This window comes from Oncorhynchus mykiss, chromosome 18 (assembly GCF_057628025.1).
Source record: "Oncorhynchus mykiss isolate SJ-2025 chromosome 18, ASM5762802v1, whole genome shotgun sequence".
Classification (NCBI taxonomy): domain Eukaryota; kingdom Metazoa; phylum Chordata; class Actinopteri; order Salmoniformes; family Salmonidae; genus Oncorhynchus; species Oncorhynchus mykiss.
Genome location: NC_143039.1, coordinates 26879193 through 26899280, shown reverse-complemented (window position 1 = coordinate 26899280; position 20088 = coordinate 26879193). Strand labels below are relative to the sequence as shown.

Sequence of the window (20088 nt, the reverse complement as noted above, 5' to 3'; positions counted from 1 at the left end):
AAAAGGGTTCTCTTATGAGGACAGCCAAAGAACCCTTTTGGAACCCTTTTTTTCTAAGAATGTTGATAATAGGTTGTAGTCAGGTGGTCATTACCAGATTATGATTATGTATTTACTATGATGACGTCTTATCTATGACCAGTAAGCTACATAATATAGTGGTCAGAATTATCACAAACTGGTGGTCGTAAAAAATTAAATGTAGTTTTCAACCAGAATAAGACATAGTAAAAAAAACATCATACTGAGGTCTTTTTAACCAGTTTTTACCCACTGGGTCGTTCTCCCCTGTTTTCTCTTCTGCACACTTTTTGGGGTTGCCACTAGTTACCACAGCCACAAATTCAAATTGTCTAGAGTTAAAATTCATAAAACAAAATGTACTTTTTGGTCCTATTTTATGGTTAGGTTTAAGCAAAATGTTATAAGTGTGGTTAAGTTTAGGTATAAAATCAGATTTTAAACATATAAATGTTTTAAATAGGCGGGGTTTAGACATCATTTTGACTTTGGGTGTGGTAACTAGTGATGACACACTTATTGGCCCCTTTGACTTTCCATACTCGGCATTGAGACGTAAAGTGAAACGTCTGCATGCCTTTTACGACATTTCGCCGTGCATGTGATTTGCATATCGGATCATGTAAAATGCCAACTCTCAAGTGCCAATGATTGCAGAAAATAGTTAGCTAGAGTCGTTATCGGTTTTTTTTTTTTTAGGTGCTTGTGTTTGTCTTGTTCCTTTCTAAACCTGATCACACTGCGTCTGGTGTGGAGAGAGGAATAGCAGACCGTAGACAGTGGGATAGGTGTGCAGTTGCAACAACAAGCTTTGGATCGTGTGAGATGTTTTTTTTCTCTTTATATCAAATCAAACCAACAGCTTCAATTGCTACCTGCAGAAGCAAACAAAACTGTTGTTCATAGAATAACATAACAGACTTCGTTGGTTTGCATCCTCTGGTTTACACCGCACCCTTTCTGTTCAGATACAGTTCAGAGAAAATGGCGGAACTTGAGAAGGAAGGACTGAACCAAACAATGCATGAGAACCGAGATGAAGATGAGCCCCATTATACTGATGACTCTAAAACAAGCAAGATTCAGGACGACGCAAGTTTCGAGGAAAAGCTAATTGAAGAGGTCAGAAGGTACAATCATTTGTACAACACCTCATTGAAAGACTATAAAGACTTCACAATAACCAGCAACAGCTGGAAGGAGATAGCCCAAACTCTGAGAGTAGAAGAACAGGTTTGCAGGACGAAATGGAAGAAATTGAGAGACAGATATGTCAGACTGAGGAGGAAAATTAAGGGGAAGAGTGGGGGTGCAGCATCAGGAATACAAACACAAATACTCACCACACTGTCCTGGCTGTCTGGCTTCATAAAACACAAGGAGACGAAGTCAGACTATCCACAGGTAAAAATACTACTTCTATTGTCAATTAACCTTTTCTAGCCTAGATCACTACCCAGTGGGCCAAACCTGGATGAAAAGACTATGACGTCTTATTCTGGTCGCAAACCGAATGTTTTTTTTGTTACGTCTTTTTGCTGACCATAGTATGACGTATTTTACTGACCACCATAGGACCAGTTGGTCATAAATATGACCACTATATTATGTGCTATAGTTAAAACCATCAACCTGGTAATGACCACTTGACTACATTTTATTACCTACTGTAAAAAGTATTTCTGAGGATAAAGTTGGATGATTTTTTTTGTTCATTACATTTCTATTTGTTTCCATAGGCACCAATTAAAGTTAAATTCTGCAACATATTCTTGCATTTTAAATTAGATCAAGAAATGGTGAAAACAAATCTATTTTTTTGCAAATCTGCATACAGTAGTTGTATCATAATTCACCCACAGACATGAGTAGAACGACTGGGACACAGTATATAAAGGCCCATTGTTTTATCTTCTTAATGATTAATAAGAGCTGTGTGATGGGGAAGGTCCTCATCAAGGACCTCTGAGCACAGAAGGCGATCTGGAGCGTAGTGGTCCTCTTGAAGAATCGTGTGATGGGTCAGATCTGCAGTGAAGAGAATCAGCACATTACAACTTTATCCATTTGAGATTTAAAAATAACTAGAAAAGGACCTTTCTGAATAAACTTTGTAAACTCAGCTGGCTAAAACTATTTCCATGGGACTAGTTAAAGACGTTTGTGGCTGTTATAGCTTAGTGAGAAAGAAAATAGCAACTTTGCGTCCTACTCCACCACGGAGGTCAGTGGCACATTTTAGGACTTTCCAGAGGGCCGGCAACACATCAACCTTGTGAGTTTTCTGGCTTTTCATGACACTTACTGTAAGCATTAAACGAGATGAAAATAAATGAACGATTGGCATAATGTGGGCATGCAGGACAGAACAGTAACACCCAGTAAAAGATCTTTAACAGGCAGAATCTGCTAAACCTGTCTTGTTGTCTATGTCAATGTCTCAACTGCTCACATTTTCTTACCAACTACAATGGAACACACACAAGTGGTAGCAAAGGCTTGTTTTCTCCTCTGTCCATTCATATTGAAGTGGGACGTTCATTCATTGGTCATCAGTCTGAAACATTTTAAAAGAGGATATCAAAATTAGACAGTAGTTGGATAATAAATGTGTACCTCATCTCTAAAGGATGAAATTGTGCTTAATCCTCATACATGTTGTAATATTCAAACAACTTTTTCTAAACACAGCGCTCCATTAATCCTGAGGACATTGTCCCGGACGGAGGTTCCCCCCAATTGTGGACAGCTTGGCAGTCTTAAAAAAAAGAAGGGTAAATGCAAAACTTTAAGTATGTGTAAAGAGACAATAAAATGTTTTTTTTTAAATATTTCAGTGAAGTTTATTCTCACAGTGTCAATACACACACAAATCCGCATACATTCCTTCTCACTGAGGGATCCACAAACAAAACACTACTGAAAACATTTAATCCCAAAACAAACTGCTATTCAGAAACAACAACACAGAAACATAACACCCACTATGCAGCACATTTTCTAAGATGGTCAACATACGCTTTCCAAATTCTGTCATATGTCTGGTTTATGTTTTTGATTTTATAATATATAGCCTAGTCTAATGGGATGTAGCTAAATAGTTCAGTCCTCCAGTTTGTTACTGAGGGTGGATGTGAGGCTTTCCAATTGATGGCTCTAAATTTTCAGACCTAGATTACAAAACTTTCTGATATTGATCACCAATATTAAAATTTACCAACACACTTAATGGAGATTATGAGACCTGATGCAGAGAAAAAACGTTCATGATCATCAGCATAGCTAGTACAAGAGGTGGGACCAAGTCACTATTATTCAAGTCACAAGCAAGTGACAAGGTCCGAGTCCCAAGTTTAACAGTTTTTTTCAAGTCAAGTAAAAAAGTCGGAAGTTTACATACACCTTAGCCAAATACTCAGTTTTTCACAATTCCTGACATTTAATCACCCAAAAAATTCCTTGTCTTAGGTCAGTTAGGATCACCACTTTATTTTAAGAATGTGAATGTGAAATGTCAGAGTAATAGTAGAGATAATGATTTATTTCAGCTTTTTTTTTTCATCACATTCTCAGTGGGTCAGAAGTTTATATACACTTCATTAGTATTTGAGATTCTGAAAGATTGGAAAGCTGCCTCTTCAAAGGGGGTGACACTCTAGACCCAAACTGCTACAGACCTATATCGATCCTACCCTGTCTTTCTAAGGTATTCGAAAGCCAAGTTAACAAACAGATTACCGGCCATTTTGAATCCCACCGTACCTTCTCCGCTATGCAATCTGGTTTCAGAGCTGGTCATGGGTGCACCTCAGCCACGCTCAAGTTCCTAAACGACATCATAACCGCCATTGATAAGAGACATTACTGTGCAGCCGTGTTCATTGACAGAGTCGAAAGCCTTGGCCAGGTCGATCACCACATCCTCATCGGCAGACTCGATAGCCTTGGTTTCTCAAATGATTGCCTCGCCTGGTTCACCAACTACTTCAGTGTTCAGTGTGTTAAATCGGAGGGCCTGTTGTCCGGACCTCTGGCAGTCTCTATGGGGGTGCCACAGGGTTAAATTCTTGGGCCGACTCTCTTCTCTGTATACATCAATGATGTCGCTATTGCTGCTGGTGAGTCTCTGATCCACCTGTAGGCAGACAACACCATTCTGTATACTTCTGGCCCTTCTTTGGACACTGTTAACAACCCTCCAGACGAGCTTCAATGCCATACAGCTCTCCTTCCATGGGCTCCAACTGCTCTTAAATACAAGTAAAAACTAAATGCATGCTTTTCAACCGATCACTGCATCACTACTCTGGACGGTTCTGACTTAGAATATGTGGACAACTACAAATACCTAGGTGTCTGGTTAGACTGTAAACTCTCCTTCCAGAATCACATCAAACATCTCCAGTCCAAAGTTAAATCTAGAATTGGTTTCCTATTTCGCAAAAAAGCATCCTTCACTCATGCTGTCAAACATACCCTCGTAAAACTGACCATCCTACCGACCCTCGACTTCGGCGATGTCATCTACAAAATAGCCAATACCCTACTCAATAAGTTGGATGCAGTCTATCACAGTGCCATCTGTTTAGTCACCAAAGCCCCATATACTACCCATCACTGCGACCTGTACGCTCTCGTTGGCTGGCCCTCGCTTCATACTCGTCGCCAAACCCACTGGCTCCAGGTCATCTACAAGACCCTGCTAGGTAAAGTCCCCCCTTATCTCAGCTCGCTGGTCACCATAGCAGCACCCACCTGTAGCACGCGCTCCAACTCTCTGGTCACCCCCAAAACCAATTCCTACTTTGGCCGCCTCTCCTCCCAGTTCTCTGCTGCCAATGACTGGAACGAACTACAAAAATCTCTGAAACTGGAAACACTTATCTCCCTCACTAGCTTTAAGCACCAGCTGTCAGAGCAGCTCACAGATTACTGCACCTGTACATAACCCATCTATAATTTAGCCCAAACAACTACCTCTTCCCCTACTGTATTTATTTATTTTGCTCCTTTTCACCCCATTATTTATATTTCTACTTTGCACATTCTTCCACTGCAAATCTACCATTCCAGTGATTTACTTGCTATATTGTATTTACTTTGCCACCATGGCCTTTTTTTTGCCCCTACCTCCCTTCTCACCTCATTTGCTCATATTGTATATAGACTTATTTTTATATTGTATTATTGACTGTATGTTTGTTTTACTCCATGTGTAACTCTGTGTCGTTGTGTGTGTTGAACTGCTTTGCTTTATCTTGGCCAGGTCGCAATTGTAAACGAGAACTTGTTCTCAACTTGACTACCTCTTTAAATAAAGGTAAAATACATAAATACATTTGGTAGCATTGCCTTTAAATTGTTTAACTTGGGTCAAATGTTTCGGGTAGCCTTCCACAAGCTTCCCACAATAAGTTGGGGGAATTTTGTCCCATTCCTCCTGTTAGAGCTGGTGTAACTGAGTCAGGCTTGTAGGCCTCCTTGCTCGCACATGCTTTTTCAGTTGTGCCCACAAATATTATATAGGATTGAGGTCAGAGCTTTGTGATGGCCACTCCAATACCTTGACTTTGTTGTCCTTAAGCCATTTTGCCACAACTCTGGAAGTATGCTTGGAGTCATTGTCCATTCGGAAGACCCATTTGCGACCAAGCTTTAACTTTCTGACTGATGTCTTGATGTTGCTTCAATATATCCACATACCTTTCCTGCTTCATGATGCCATCTATTTTGTGAAGTGCATCAGTCCCTCCTGCATTAATGCACCTCAACAACATGATGCTGCCACCCCCGTGCTTCATGGTTGGGATGGTGTTCTTCGGGCTTGCAAGCCTCTCCCTTTCTCCTCCAAACATAACAATGGTCATTATGGCCAAACAGTTTTAAAAAAAATTCATCAGACCAGAGGACATTTCTCCAAAAAGTACGATATTTGTCCCCATGTGCAGTTGCAAACCGTAGTCTGGCTTTTTTTATGGCGGTTTTGGAGCAGTGGCTTCTTCCTTGCAGAGCAGCCTTTGAGGTTATGTTGATATAGGACTCGTTTTTACTGTGGATATAGATACTGGAGGAAACGGGTACAAAAGTATCTTCACAAGGTCCTTTGCTGCTGTTCTGGGATTGATTTGCACATTTCGCACAAGTCTGTTCATCTCTAGGAGACAGAACGCGTCTCCTTCCTGAGCGGTATGACGGCTGCGTGGTCACATGGTGTTTATACTTGCGTACAATTGTTTGTACAGATGAACGAGGTACCTTCAGGCGTTTGGAAATTGCTCCCAAGGATGTACCAGACTTGTGGTCTACAATTTTTTTTTCTGAGGTCTTGGTTGATTTCTTTAGATTTTCCCATGATGTCAAGCAAAGAGGCGGAGTTTGAAGGTAGGCCTTGAAATACATCCAGAGGTACACCTCCAATTGACTCAAATAGCCCATCAGAAGCTTCTAAAGCCATGACATTATTTTCTGGAATTGTCCATGCTGTTTAAAGGCAAAGTCAACTTAGTGAATGTAAACTTCTGACCCACTGGAATTGTGATACAGTGAAATAATCTGTCTGTAAACAATTGTTGGAAAAATTACTTGTGTCATGCACTAAGTAGATGTCCTAACCGACTTGCCAAAACTATAGCTTGTTAACAAGAAATTTGTGGAGTGGTTGAAAAATTAAATTTAATGACTCCAACCTAAGTGTATGTAAACTTCAGATTTCAACTGTATGCAATGACTTGTTCAACGACAAATCTTTGTTTATTTATTGACCTGACAGCCCTTTTCATTATTTTGTTTACAACACATTTTGATTATGTAATTAAATAAATAAAATAATATGGACCATGTACCAGTCTTAAGAGATCAGCATTGCAGGTTGATGGGCTCAGTGTACATTTATTTACAGGTTAAAGCACCATATTATACCAAATATACAAGTAGATTTATCAAATGTACACAGGCAATAGCCCAAAAGAAATAGGACAGGTTAAGCTTGATACAGAGGCTATCTGAACGGACACTGGAGGGCAAGACTGCACAGCCTCCCCTTGAGAAACCAAATAGAATCTTTCTAACAGCAGCTCAGAGGTACATGCATTCGGAAAGTATTCAGACCACATGTCTTTTTCCACATTTTCTTACGTTACAGCCTTATTCTAAAATGGATTAAATCGTTTTTTCCCCTCAATCTACACACTACCCCATAATGATAAAGCAAAAACAGGTTTTTAGTTTACATTTTTTTAATAAACTGCTATCACATTTACGTATGTATTCAGACCCTTTACTCAGTACTTTGTTGTAGCTCATTTGGGAGCAATTACAGCCTTGAGTCTTCTTGGGTATGACTCTCCAAGCTTGGCACTCTTGCAATTGGGGAGTTTCTCCCATTCTTCTTTGCAGATCTTCTCAAGCTCTGTCCGGTTGGATGGGGAGCGTTGCTGCACAGCTATTTTCAGGTATTTCCAGAGATGTTCGATCGGGCTGGGCCACTCAAGGACATTCAGAGACTTGCTCCCGAAGCTACCCCTGTGTTGTCTTGGCTGTCTGCTTGGGGTCGTTGTCCTGTTGGAAGGTGAACCTTCGCCCCAGTCTATCATCAAGGATCTCTGTACTTTGCTCCGTTCATCTTTCCCTCGATCCTGACCAGTCTCCCAGTCCCTGCCGCTGAAAAACATCCCCACAGCATGATGCTGCCACCACCATGCTTCACCGTAGGAATGGTGCCAGGTTTCCTCCAGATGTGGAGCTTGGCATTCAGGCCAAAGAGTTCAATCTTGGTTTCATGAGACCAGAATCTTGTTTTTCATGGTCTGAGAGTCCTTTAGAGTCCATGTGCCTTTACCTAGGAGTGGCTTCTGTCTGGCCACTCTACCATTAAGGTCTGATTTGGTGGAGTGCTGCAGAGTTGGTTGTCCTTCTGGAAGATTCTCTCATCTCCACAGAGGAACTCTGGAGCTCTGTCAGGGTGACCATCGGGTTCTTGGTCACCTCCCTGACCAAGGCCCTTCTCCCCCACGATTGCCCAGCCAGCTCTTGGAAGACTCTTGGTGATTCCAAACTTCTTCCATTTAAGAATGATGGAGGCCGCTGTGTTCTTGGGGACCTTCAATCCTGCATAATTTTTTTGGTACCCTTCTCCAGATCTGTGCCTCAACAAAATCCTGTCTCGGAGCTCAACGTACAATTCCTTCAACCTCATGGCTTGGTTTTTGTTCTGACATGCACTGTCAAAAGTGGGACCTTATATAGACCGGTGTGTGCCTTTCCAAATCATGTCCAATCAATTGAATTTACAACAGGTGGACTCCAATTAAGTTGTAGAAAGATCTAAAGAATGATCAATGGAACAGGATGCACCTGAGCTCAATTTCGAGTCTCATAGCAAAGGGTCTGAAAATCTGTTTTTCGCTTTGTCATTATGGGCTAGTGTGTAGATTGAATAAGGCTGTAATGTAACAGAATGTGGAAAAAATAAAGGGGTCTGAATACTTTCTGAATTCACTGTATATGCACTTCCCAGCAAACATGACCCCATTCGGTGGGCAAGGTGGCCAACTGCTAGCCCACACCAAGCCCACCCGACACAGGCTAGCTCACAACAAGCCCAACTCCGGTTATCCCGCACCAAGCAGATCGCGGGCCGGCCCGCACCAAGCCCGCCAAGGGCCGGGCCGCACCAAGTCCAGCATGGGCTAAAGGCATCCGCAAGCTTCCCAGGCGATACAGTTCGGTAGAGTTTGTGCATATATTATTTTGTGACGTTTTGGACTTCGGTGAGGTTTCATTCGGCTGTTTGGGCACACAAATGTTTTTCTAGAGGCAAGCTGAAGCTCTGAGCCGACGTCTACGCCCTTTCGTCTGCGATTGGTCAACAGTGGGGATTCTTCAATAAAGTCTTTGTTGTCATTCAACGAGAGACTACTTGTTTTCATGCTCATTTTTTAATTGCAAAATACTGCACCAAACATCTTAGATGTAAAACTGCATGACTAAGATCTCTGACTATTTTTGGGTGTCTGAAAATGGACAAACAGTACTATTGTCGCTTTTTTTCTTGTTTTTCAAGCGAATGTCTTTTTAAGGGAGTATGCAAGCACACTGGTTCGGCTAGCCGAGTTCGGCTAGGTGCCAGCCGAACTGAAGCTGACGTCTTAGCCCACGCCCAGCTAGAGGCGGGGGCTCATTTATAATATTTGGGGATAGGGTTTGCGCACAGTTATTTTTGGGCAACTGTTACTGAGGGTTGTTCCAGTTTAAGTATTATGTTGTGTGATAGCCAAAAATTTGGTATCTTGTACACGGCAAATTATAGTCTATTTAAAAAGACTTAAATAAGTGCATGTGATACATCTGAAACCTAACAGTTTCTCACTTAAAAATATATGTAAGATAGTAACAACTTGGTTGTCTTTCTGATGCAATATATCATGTTCCCTAAATACCTATAAGGCTTTATGCATTGAATTAAATTGTAATAAATACATTCTAATTTAAAGAGCAAGGTGCACCTCCCGATTGGTGCAGCGCTCTAAGGCACTGCATCAGAGTTGTGGTGTCACTACAGCCTGGGGTTAGATCCCAGGCGGTGTCACAACCGGCCGTGACCGGGAGTCCCATAGGGTGGCGCACAATGTAGAAAATAGTAAAAATAAAGAAAAACCCTTGAATGAGTAGGTGTGTCCAAAATTTGTGTGTGTGTGGCGCTCTGCCAAAACGGGTGAGTCTCTGCCAAAACTTAAGAATGCGAAGCATGGAAATGGCGCACATAGAACATATCTACCTCTTTTTTAGACTTGCTTTGAATGAGAATTACAGATCTATAACTCACATTTCTACGTGAATTTGGTTGGGTTGACCAAAAAGTGACACACAGCAGCTTTAACAAAAAATACAAAATGCAAGCTTCATAAGTAAATAATCAATTTCAAGCAATTTTCGCCTACCATGCTAGTAGGCCTAACTGTTGCTTGATGCCACATTGCTGGTGAGCTTGCAAAGTAAACAGTTAATATTCTTGATCACCAAACCATTTTCGGAGCTGCATATTTATTTATGGCAATCCTCTCTCCCTACAAATTGACGTTTGACTGCCCCCGATCCAATAGCTGTACAGCAATCTGTTTACTAGCTCACCGGACCTGTGCTGACCTGTGCTAAGTTTGCTGGTCCAATCAGAGGACCAAGTGTGCGTTTCAATAGCCAATCTGTTGCACATTTTGTTGCTAGGGGAATCCATGGAGACTCTGCCACAAAATTAGTGACAAAATGTTACAAAACCTGGCCAGATAATTTCAAGTCATCAGTCTCAAGCCAAGGTCCCAGGTCTTGAGCCTCCAAGTCAAGTCTAGTTATTTTATATCAAGTTGAGTCTCAAGTCAAAAAATTTGTGACTCAAGTCCGACTCGAGTCCAAGTCATGTCACTAGAGTCCACAACTCTGACTAGTACAAACCTAGCTCTTACCAAGCTGGTTAGTAGGAATCATTACAAATTGAAGATCAGAGTATCAGAGAAAAAAACATTTGAAACTTACTGTCAATGACTATGGATTTAATGAGGGGTGGTTCTGTTCTCTCCTTTCGCTGGGATGTGGCTGAAAAGGTCACCGGTAACTGAGTGGGTGGCCAAGCACTGGAAAACATCTCCACTTCGCTGACCCTCAACACTGGGGCCCCACAAGGGTGCGTGCTCAGCCCCCTCCTATACCCCTTGTTCACCCATGACTGCGTGGCCATGCACACCTCCAACTCAATCGTCAAGTTTACAGATGACACAACAGTAGTGGGCTTGATTACCAACAATGACGAGACAGCCTACAGGGAGGAGGTGAGAGCACTCGGAGCGTGGTGTCAGGAAAACAACCTCTCACTCAACGTTAACAAAACGAGATGATCGTGGGCTTCAGGAAACCGCAGAGGGAGCATCCCCCCTATCCACATCGAAGGGACAGAAGTGAAGGTGGAAAGTAAAAAATGAAAACGTTCCTCGGCATACACGCATCACAAACAAACTGAAATGGTCCACAGTGTCCCAGAACTTTTTTGAGTTAGTGTTGCAGGAAGCAAATTTCTGCTTGAAAAAGCTAGCCTTGGCTTTTCTAACTACCTGTGTATATTGGTTTCTAACTTCCCTGAAAAGTTGCATATCACGGGGCTGTTTGATGCTAATGCAGAACGCCACAGGATGTTTTTGTGTTGTTTAAGGGCAGTCAGGTCTGGAGAGAACCAAGGGCTATATCTGTTACTGGTTCAAAATGTATTGAATGAGGCATGCTTATTTAAGAAGGTGAGGAAGGCATTTCTTTAAATAACCAGGCATCCTCTACTGACGGGCAATGAGGCAGTGATCGCTGAGGTCTTGGTTGAAAACAACATAGGTGTATTTAGAGGGCAAGTTGGTTAGGATGATATCTATGAGGGTGCCAGTGTTTACGGCTTTGGGGTGGTACCTGGTAGGTTCATTGATAATTTGTGTGAGATTGAGGGCATCAAGCTTAGATTGAAGGATGGCTGGGGTCTTAAGCATGTCCCAGTTTAGGTCACCTAGCAGCACGAGCTCTAAAGATAGATGGGGGCAATCAGTTCACATATGGTGTCCAGAGCACAGCTGGGGGCTGAGGGTGGTCTATAGCAGACGGCAACGGTGAGAGACTTGTTTTTAGAGGTGGATTTTTAAAAGTAGAAGTTCAAATAGTTTGGGTACAGACCTGGATAGTAGGACAGAACTTTGCAGGCTATCTCTGCAGTAGATTGCAACACCGCCTCCTTTGGCCATTCTATCTTGTCTGAAAATGTTGTAGTTAGGGATGGAGATTTGAGTTTTTGGTGGTCTTCCTAAGCCAGGATTCAGACACGGCTAGGACATCCGGGTTGGCAGAGTGTGCTAAAGCAGTGAATAAAACCAACTTAGGGAGGAGGCTTCTGATGTTAACATACAGGAAACCAAGGCTATTACGGTTACAGAAGTCATCAAAAGAGAGCGCCTGGGGAATAGTAGTGGAGCTAGGCACTGCAGGGCCTGGATTCACCTCTACATCACCAGAGGAGGAGTAGGATAAGGGTACGGCTAAAAGCTCTGAGAATTGGTCGTCTAGGACGCCCGGAAGAGAGAGTAATAGGAGCAGGTTTCTGGGGGCTATAAAATAGCTACAAGGTATAATGTACTGACAAAGGTATGGTAGGATGTGAATACAGTCGAGGTAAACCTAGGCATTGAGTGATGATGAGAGAGATATTGTCTCTAGAAACATAATTGAAACCAGGTGATGTCATTGCATGTGTGGGTGGTGGAACTGAAAGGTTGGATAAGGTATAATGAGCATGGCTAGAGGCTCTACAGTGAAATAAGCCAATAAACACTAACCAGAACAGCAATTTACAAGGCATATTGACATTAAGGAGAGGCATGCTTAGCCGAGTGATCATAAGGGTCCAGTGAGTAGTGAGGTCGTTTGGGGTCACGGCGATTCAGACAGCTAGCCGGGCCATGGGTAGCAAGCTGGCAGAAGATGGAGGTCTGTTTTTAGCCACCTTGTGCGTTTCCGTCAGTAGATTAGTGGGGTTCTGTGTGGTAGAGGGCACTAATCCAATTGGCAAAATAGTTATAGTGGCCCAAGAGAATTGTCTGATAGACCTATTCAGATAGCAGCCGATAAGACAGCTAACGATTAGCGGGCTGCAGATGGCCGTTCAGGTTACGTCGTGACGGAGGGGCCAGTTGGATAACTCCCTCGGGCAGATAACGTCCGTAGTCCAGTCGTGATGGCCAGGTGGGGCTCCGCATCGACAGTAAAACGGGTCCGGATAGGTGATTGTAGCCCAGGAGTGACTGATGGAAGTATTCAGCTGGCTAGCTCCGGAATAGTTGATGTTTGCTCCGGGACCGACGTTAGCCAATAGTCACTCGGATAGCAGCTAGCTAGCTGCAATATCCAGGTGTAAATGTCCAGAGCTTGCGGTAGAAATCAGGGGATATGGAGGGGGATATGCTCTAGTCTGAGTCGCGTTATACCATCTATTGTACCTGCCTATGCCGCTTGGCCATCGCTCATCCATATACTTACATGTACATATTCTCATTCACCCCTTTTAGATTTGTGTATTAGGTGGTTGTTGGGGAATTGTTAGATTACTTGTTAGCTATTACTGCACTGTCGGAACTAGAAGCACAAGCATTTCGCTACACTCGAATCAACCTCTGCTAACCATGTGTATATGGGAAATAAAATTTGATTAGATGTTTAACCTACAATTTCTATCGACTCCACAGATTGCGAGTTGAAGATAAATACTTTTACTAAGAGTATTAGTAATTGACTGACCCGGTCTCTCCAAATCTCCCAAGAGTACTATTTCTATGGTCAATTTTAGAACAATATTATGCATTTTAGCCATTCCTGAGACGAGAAACAGGCTACCAGAGGGCAGAGCTTCAATGATTGTATACCCCAAATATTCAACTTTTTGTTGGTGGCAAGAATACTATATAATAATTTTAGCTGGAAAGCACGAAGTCTTGAATCTTGCGTGGTTTTATATATCAACTCATACACCCTGTACCATGGAATCGGTACCTCAAAAATCTCTTCCCAGCTATTTTGTCATCTGTATGGCACAGCCGTCAACCCCCTGTAATTAACAGGCTGCTCCGTGATCTCTCGTGTCAACAAAGCTTTGGTTTTCTATAGTATGTGAAGTTGGCTAGTTAGCTGATAAGCAGCTCATTCTACTCCGCACCTACTGGACCGCTGCATCAGAGAGTCAGACAACTCTATTCTTTCAAACACACGGTTCTTTCTAAACAAGTATGCTCTGGGCTTGATAGATACTGACCACGAATAGGAGATTTGATGTGTAATGTAATAAGCAGTGGTGTCTGTGCACTTAGCTAGCTACCATCCCATAGCATACATTGCATTTGAAGCGTGACTGGCTCATCTGTGGATGTACGGAGACAATTTCCTATTTTCCCTTTTTGTTGTCAGTCCTGTTGGTCCCCCAAGTGGGGATTCATGCTCTCCGATTGGGTTAAAGTCAAGTTGTTGGCCACTGACAAGTATTGCGATTCTACAAGTAGAAACGATAGGTTTGTCGCTACCGGGATGGCACGCAGCAGGTGCCGCTTTTGTTCTTGTAAGAGAAGGCCTCCCTCAGTGATACATGTCTATCGGCAGTGAGATTCTCAGTTTGTTTCATGCTTTAGATAACTGGTCAGTAGATCAGTCAGATTTCAACCCAAATAAAAATAATTTTTCATGACGTCAAAAAAAGATGCCATGAAAAATACGTCCTGACCAAATTTCAAACAGGAAAAAGACGTCTTTATCATGTCATATGCCCACTGGGTAGCCTATGCTATGGTGAGCTCTAGACCTAATGAAAAACAATACATTATAATGTTGATACTGCTAGGTATTACAAATGATTAGAACTAGCTACTACTGTAAAAATGTATAGACCAAAGTTATTTGTTTAGCTATTTATTGAATGCTATCTATTCTAATTTGGACCGTATTGAAAAGTAGACTATATCTATTACAAAATGATGTTTTAGAGAACACAGATGATACTAGGCCTACTGGTAATTATGCCATTTTAAAATGTATTTCCAGGCAGAGGAGATGGACACCTCAGAAGACCTGCAAGATGACAACCTGATCGAGGGGGAACACTTCCACAGTTCTAATAATGAGCAGCAAGATGGACATTTGGCAGTTAGGAGGAATGTAATATTAGAACGAACAAAATTCAACCAAAGACAACAAGAAGCAGGAGAGACAGCTGATGATTTTATCTCTGCACTTCATTGTTTGTCAGAACATTGTGGTTATGGAGCTCTGCTCAGTGAGATGATAAGAGACAGACTAGTCGCAGGCTTACTTGACAGGAGACTGTCCAAGCAATTACAAATGGACCCAGAACTCACACTGGATAAAGCTGTCACACGCATTCGTCAAACTGAAATTGTGGAAAAGCAACAGGACCTGCAGGAGAATATCTTCAAAGCTGCCAGCAGCACGGAAAATGAAGACCGTGTGCTTTCACATAGCAAACATCAATGCCCAGCCAATGTCCAGTGCCAATCAGAGAAGAATCAAAACTCAGAAAGACCACAACAACACCAAACAATGCAGAAGAATGCAGAAGATCCCCTAGATACTGATGACACTGATGGCTTCAATACTGGAGGAGAAAAGCCTCACTACTGCGCCTACTGCGGTAGGAGCTTTCAAAAAGTGAGGGATCTTATAAGACACCAGCGAACGCATACCGGAGAGAAGCCTCACCACTGCCCTGATTGCGACAGAAGTTTTGCTCGATTAGATAAGCTTAAATTACATCAGCGAACACATACTGGAGAGAAGCCTCACCACTGCCCTGATTGCGACAGAAGTTTTGCTCGATTAGATAAGCTAAAGATCCACCAAGAAATACATATAGGAGTGAAGCCTCACAACTGCCCTGATTGCAACAGAAGATTTGCTCGATTAGATAAGCTTAAGTCACACCAAAAAATACATGCAAAAGACAAACACATATTTCATTCCTCTGACTGTGCGAAAAGCTTTGTCTTATTGGAGAAGCTTGAAAAACACCAGCTGGACAATACCTTCAAAGCTTCCAGCAGTGCATCCAATGGAGATCGTGTGCTCACACAGCAGAGAACATTCAGCAAAGTCAGAGAGAGTAAAAGGCAGCAGAGTAAAATACGAGCTAGAGCTCCAGGAAAGAGAACACCAACACATAGCAAAAAAATGCAGGAGAAGGAAGAGGAGCCCCTAGATACTGATGACTCTGATGAGTGGATCGAAGGTTTCAGTCCTGGAGGAGAGAAGCCTCACTACTGCTTTGACTGCGGTAAGAGCTTTAGAAAAGTGAGGGATCTTATAAGACACCAGCGAACACATACAGGAGAGAAGCCTCACCACTGCCCTGTTTGTGACAGAACTTTCGCTAGATTAGACAAACTTAAATTACACCAAGAAATACATACAGGAGTGAAGCCTCACCACTGCCCTGATTGTGAGAGAAGTTTTGCTCGATTAGATAATCTTAAATTACACCAAAAAATACATATAAAAGAGGAACATAATGTTACACTGAACCATCAAACTGAAATGAATGTAGACTGTGTGCACACACAGCAGGGAACAGCCAGCAGAGGCAGGCAGAAGAGTAAAATGCGAGCTAGTGCACCAGGGGAAAAAATGGGCCAGTCACATCCAGGCAAAGACTCCCCTTACGAAAGTTCAGTTCGAAAGAATCGACACTCAGAAAAACAGCGAATACCCCAAACAACGCAGGTGAATGAAGAGGATCCTGAAGATACTTCTGATAACTGGACAGAGAGTTTCAGTACTGTAGAGAAGCCATACATCTGCTCTGACTGCGGTAAGAGCTTCAGACTAGAGAATCGTCTTATAAGACATCAGCGAACACATACAGGAGAGAAGCCTTACGACTGCCCTGACTGTGACAAAAGTTTTGCACGATTAGATCATGTTAAGTCACACCAAAAAACACATATGAAGGAGGAACGTAATTTCCGCTGCTCTGACTGTGTGAAAAGCTTTGTCCGATTGGAACAGCTTGAAAAACATCAGTTAACACACAAGAAAAGTTACCGCTGTTCAAAGTGTGATGAAAGGTTTTCAGACCTGGTTGACTGGAAAGCACACTTTTTAGTACACCGAGAGATCCTCCACTGTCCTGACTGTAACAAGCAGTTCTTGTACAAGGGACTTTTTGAAAGACACAGGAGAACACATTTGAGAAAAAGAGAGAAATTTCTCTGCACAATATGTGGAAAGGAGATTCACAACTTTAAAATACACATGCGAGTACACACGGGAGAGAAACCATATCACTGCACTGAGTGTGGGAAGAGTTTTGCATATACAAAATCGTACAAATCACATATACTAACACATACCTCTGGTGAAAGAGCAACCTTTCCTTGTTTGGAATGTGGAAAGACTTTTACTCGCATAGATGGCATGGTGAGACACGTGAGGAGGGTTCATACTGGAGAGAGAAATCATCAGTGCGGAGACTGTGGAAAACGATTCTTTCGAAAAGAGTCACTGAAGAGACACAGTCTTGTTCACACTGGAGAGAAACCATACCAATGCTCTATCTGTGGGCAACGCTTCTCCCAAGATGGCGACAGAAAACGGCACGAGAAGAGGCACTACTCTGGTGTCTCAGAGTTCCTCGATCTATAATGCAGAAGTGGTGTTTGGTATTGCAGGACCCACCCAGTCAATGTGATTTCTAACCAGGTGGACTGGAATTGCCACCACAGACTAGAAAATACACATAGACTTTTGCTGATACACAAGAAGCAGGAAGCAGGAAGCATAGAAATGGCGCACATAGAACATATCTACTGCTTCTTAGACTTGCTTTTGATGAGTGACAGATCTATAACACACATTTATATGTGAATTTGGTCAGGTCGCTCAAAAAGTTATATTGCAGCTTTAATGTTGATATTTTGTTTATCAGCTACTTTGAAAAGATGCCAATGAAAGGTTCCCAACTACAACCTTCGGGTGAATACATTTGTCTGAAATTTGCTCTTAAGCTGCAGAGGTCAAACAAATTCTCCAGCTGGCTGCCACCTATGAGGGATCAGCGACCCGGAGTTAGGACAAGGCAGGGTGGGCATCTACAGATCAGATACACCACTGAACTCTACAGACAAAGCCCAATACCTTGCCTGGCTACCCATTTACATCGATCCCGCCAACTGACGTTTCTTCTCCACGATGAGTCTGGATTTGCCTTAGAATGTGAACACATTCTGACCTTTCTGATTGGTCCCAGAAATTGATAGGTTGGGCCAGTGCCGGCCTGCATGATGACGTTATCAACTTTTATACTTTGCGTGGTTAAGATTTGTTAGACTATCCAATCACTGATGAATTAGTTTGTACAATTCTTCTAATTTTGAAGTCACACAAATAACTTCTAGGATGGCAACGCCTTCAGAAAGTTCATACCCCTTGACTTATTCCACAATCTATTGTTACAACCTGAATTCTAAATGGATTGCTTTTCTCATCCATCTACACACATTACCCCATAATGACAATGTGAAAACATGTTTTTTTAAATGTTATCAAATTTATAGAAAATTAAATATCAAATCTACTTAAGTATTCACACTCCTTTGCGATGACACTCCAAATTGAGTTCATGTGCATCCGATTTCCTTCGATCATCCTTTGGGTGTCGCTGCAACTTAATTGGAATCCACCTGTGGCCACTTAAATAGTTTGGACATGATTTAGAAAGAAACACACCTGTCTATATAAGGTCCCACAGTTGACGGTGCATGTCAGAGCAGAATATATACCATGAAGTCCAAGGAACTGTCTGTAGATCTCCGAGAGAATTGTGATCAGGCATATATCTGGGAAAGGGTACTGTATAAAACTATTTCTAGAGTGTTGAAAGTTTAAGAGCACAGTGGTCTCCCTCATTGGGAAATTTAAAAAATGTGGAACTACCCAGACTGCCGAGAGCTGGCCATCCGACCAAACTGAGCAACCGGGCAAAAAGGACCTTGGTCAGGGAGGTGACCCAATGACCACTCTGACAGAACTACACAGTTCCCTGACTGAGATGGAAAAACCTGTCAGAAAGACAATGGTCTCTACAGACTTTACCAACCTGGGATTTACAGGAGTGGCCAGACAGAAGCATCTCCTGAGAAAAAGTCACATAACAGCACCCCTGGAGTTTGCAAAAAAGCATGTGATCGACTGAGAGAATAAGTCAAAAGATGCTCTGGTCTGATGAGACAATTTTTACTCTTTGACCTCAAATGCAAAGCGCTATGTCTGGAGAAAACCAGGCACAACTCATCACCCATCTCTACCGTGAAGCATGAATGGCAGCATCATGCTGTGGGGATGCTATTCAGCGGCAGGGATTGGGTGACTTGAAAGGATGGGGGAGCAATGAATGGAGCCAAATACAGGCAAATCCTTGATGAGAAGCTGTGCAAATAACCTTAGACTGGGGGCGAAGATTTATGTTCCAACAGGACAATGACCCCAAGCATACAGCCAAAGCAATGCTGGAATGGCTTCAGAACAAGACTGAAAGTCCTTGAGTGGCCCAGACTTGAATCCCATTGAAAATCTGTGGAAAGACTTTAAGATTGCTGTTCAATGCCACTCCCCATCTAACTTGAGGTTGAGAAAGTCTGCAAGGAAGAATGGGAGAAAATCACCAAATCCAGATGTGCCACGCTAATACATACATACCCAACACGACTCAAAGATGTAATCACCGCCGAAGGTGCTTCTACAAAGTATTAACTCGGGGGTGTGAATTATTATGTAAATTAGGTATTTCATTTAACATGTTTTTAGAAAATGTATTATCACTTTTGTCATTATGGTGTATTTTGTGTAAATGGGGGTGAATTTTTTTGGGGGGGAATTCAGGCTGAAACACAATGTGGTCAAAGTGGTATCAATACTTTCTGAAGCCAATGTATGTAGCGATGAATAGAGCAGTGGAATTAGGTTCAGGGTGTCGTCAGGCAACCCAATACCTTCATTAGTTAGGCTTTTAAATGTCACTAGATGGGGGATATGTTCACATTAAAAAAAAATGTTTTGTGTGTTTTTGCTTTTAATCATGTTCATGTTATTTGTATATTGTTGTTCCCCCTGTGTTATACAATCTGCCTTGCAAACTATCATTTTTAATAAAAGATAAGTGGGCATAGTTCAAATGTTGGGGAGACTCTCTTTGGCTGTGTTTACACAGGCAGCCCATTTCTGGGGTGCATTCAGTTATTTCAACGGTTTGTGCTGAATGACATGTTTTCCCAAAATGGTGCACACCGTTCAACAGCAATTCAGTACAGTACTGTTGGAGTTTAACCTCTGGGATCGGTGCCCCTGAGCGGGACGGTTAGGCTAACGTAGGCTAATGTGATTAGCATGAGGTTGTAAGTAACAAACAAAAAAATCCCAGGACATATCTGATATGGGCAGAAAGCTTAAATTCTTGTTAATCTAACTGCACTGTCCAATTTACAGTAGCTATTACAG

General features: G+C 42.3%; 1 protein-coding gene across 1 annotated transcript; it reads left to right on the top strand.

Annotated features, from left to right (window-relative positions):
- The first annotated feature begins 592 nt into the window (after positions 1 to 592).
- On the top strand, positions 593 to 19766 carry LOC110495751 (uncharacterized). The gene is made up of 3 exons (XM_021571154.3): positions 593 to 841; positions 990 to 1425; positions 14626 to 19766. The coding sequence occupies exons 2-3, from the start codon at positions 1006 to 1008 to the stop codon at positions 17236 to 17238; spliced, it is 3033 nt and encodes a 1010-aa protein (XP_021426829.3). The 5' UTR covers positions 593 to 841; positions 990 to 1005; the 3' UTR covers positions 17239 to 19766.
- The last annotated feature ends 322 nt before the right edge of the window (positions 19767 to 20088 follow it).

What these genes read in the sequence shown, in the direction of transcription:
- LOC110495751 (XM_021571154.3), top strand. Translation starts at nt 1,006, where the DNA reads ATGGCGGAACTTGAGAAGGAAGGACTGAACCAAACAATGCATGAGAAC. An exon ending in CGAAGTCAGACTATCCACAG is followed by an intron (nt 1,426 to 14,625) that starts GTAAAAATACTA and finishes ATGTATTTCCAG; the next exon opens with GCAGAGGAGATGGACACCTC.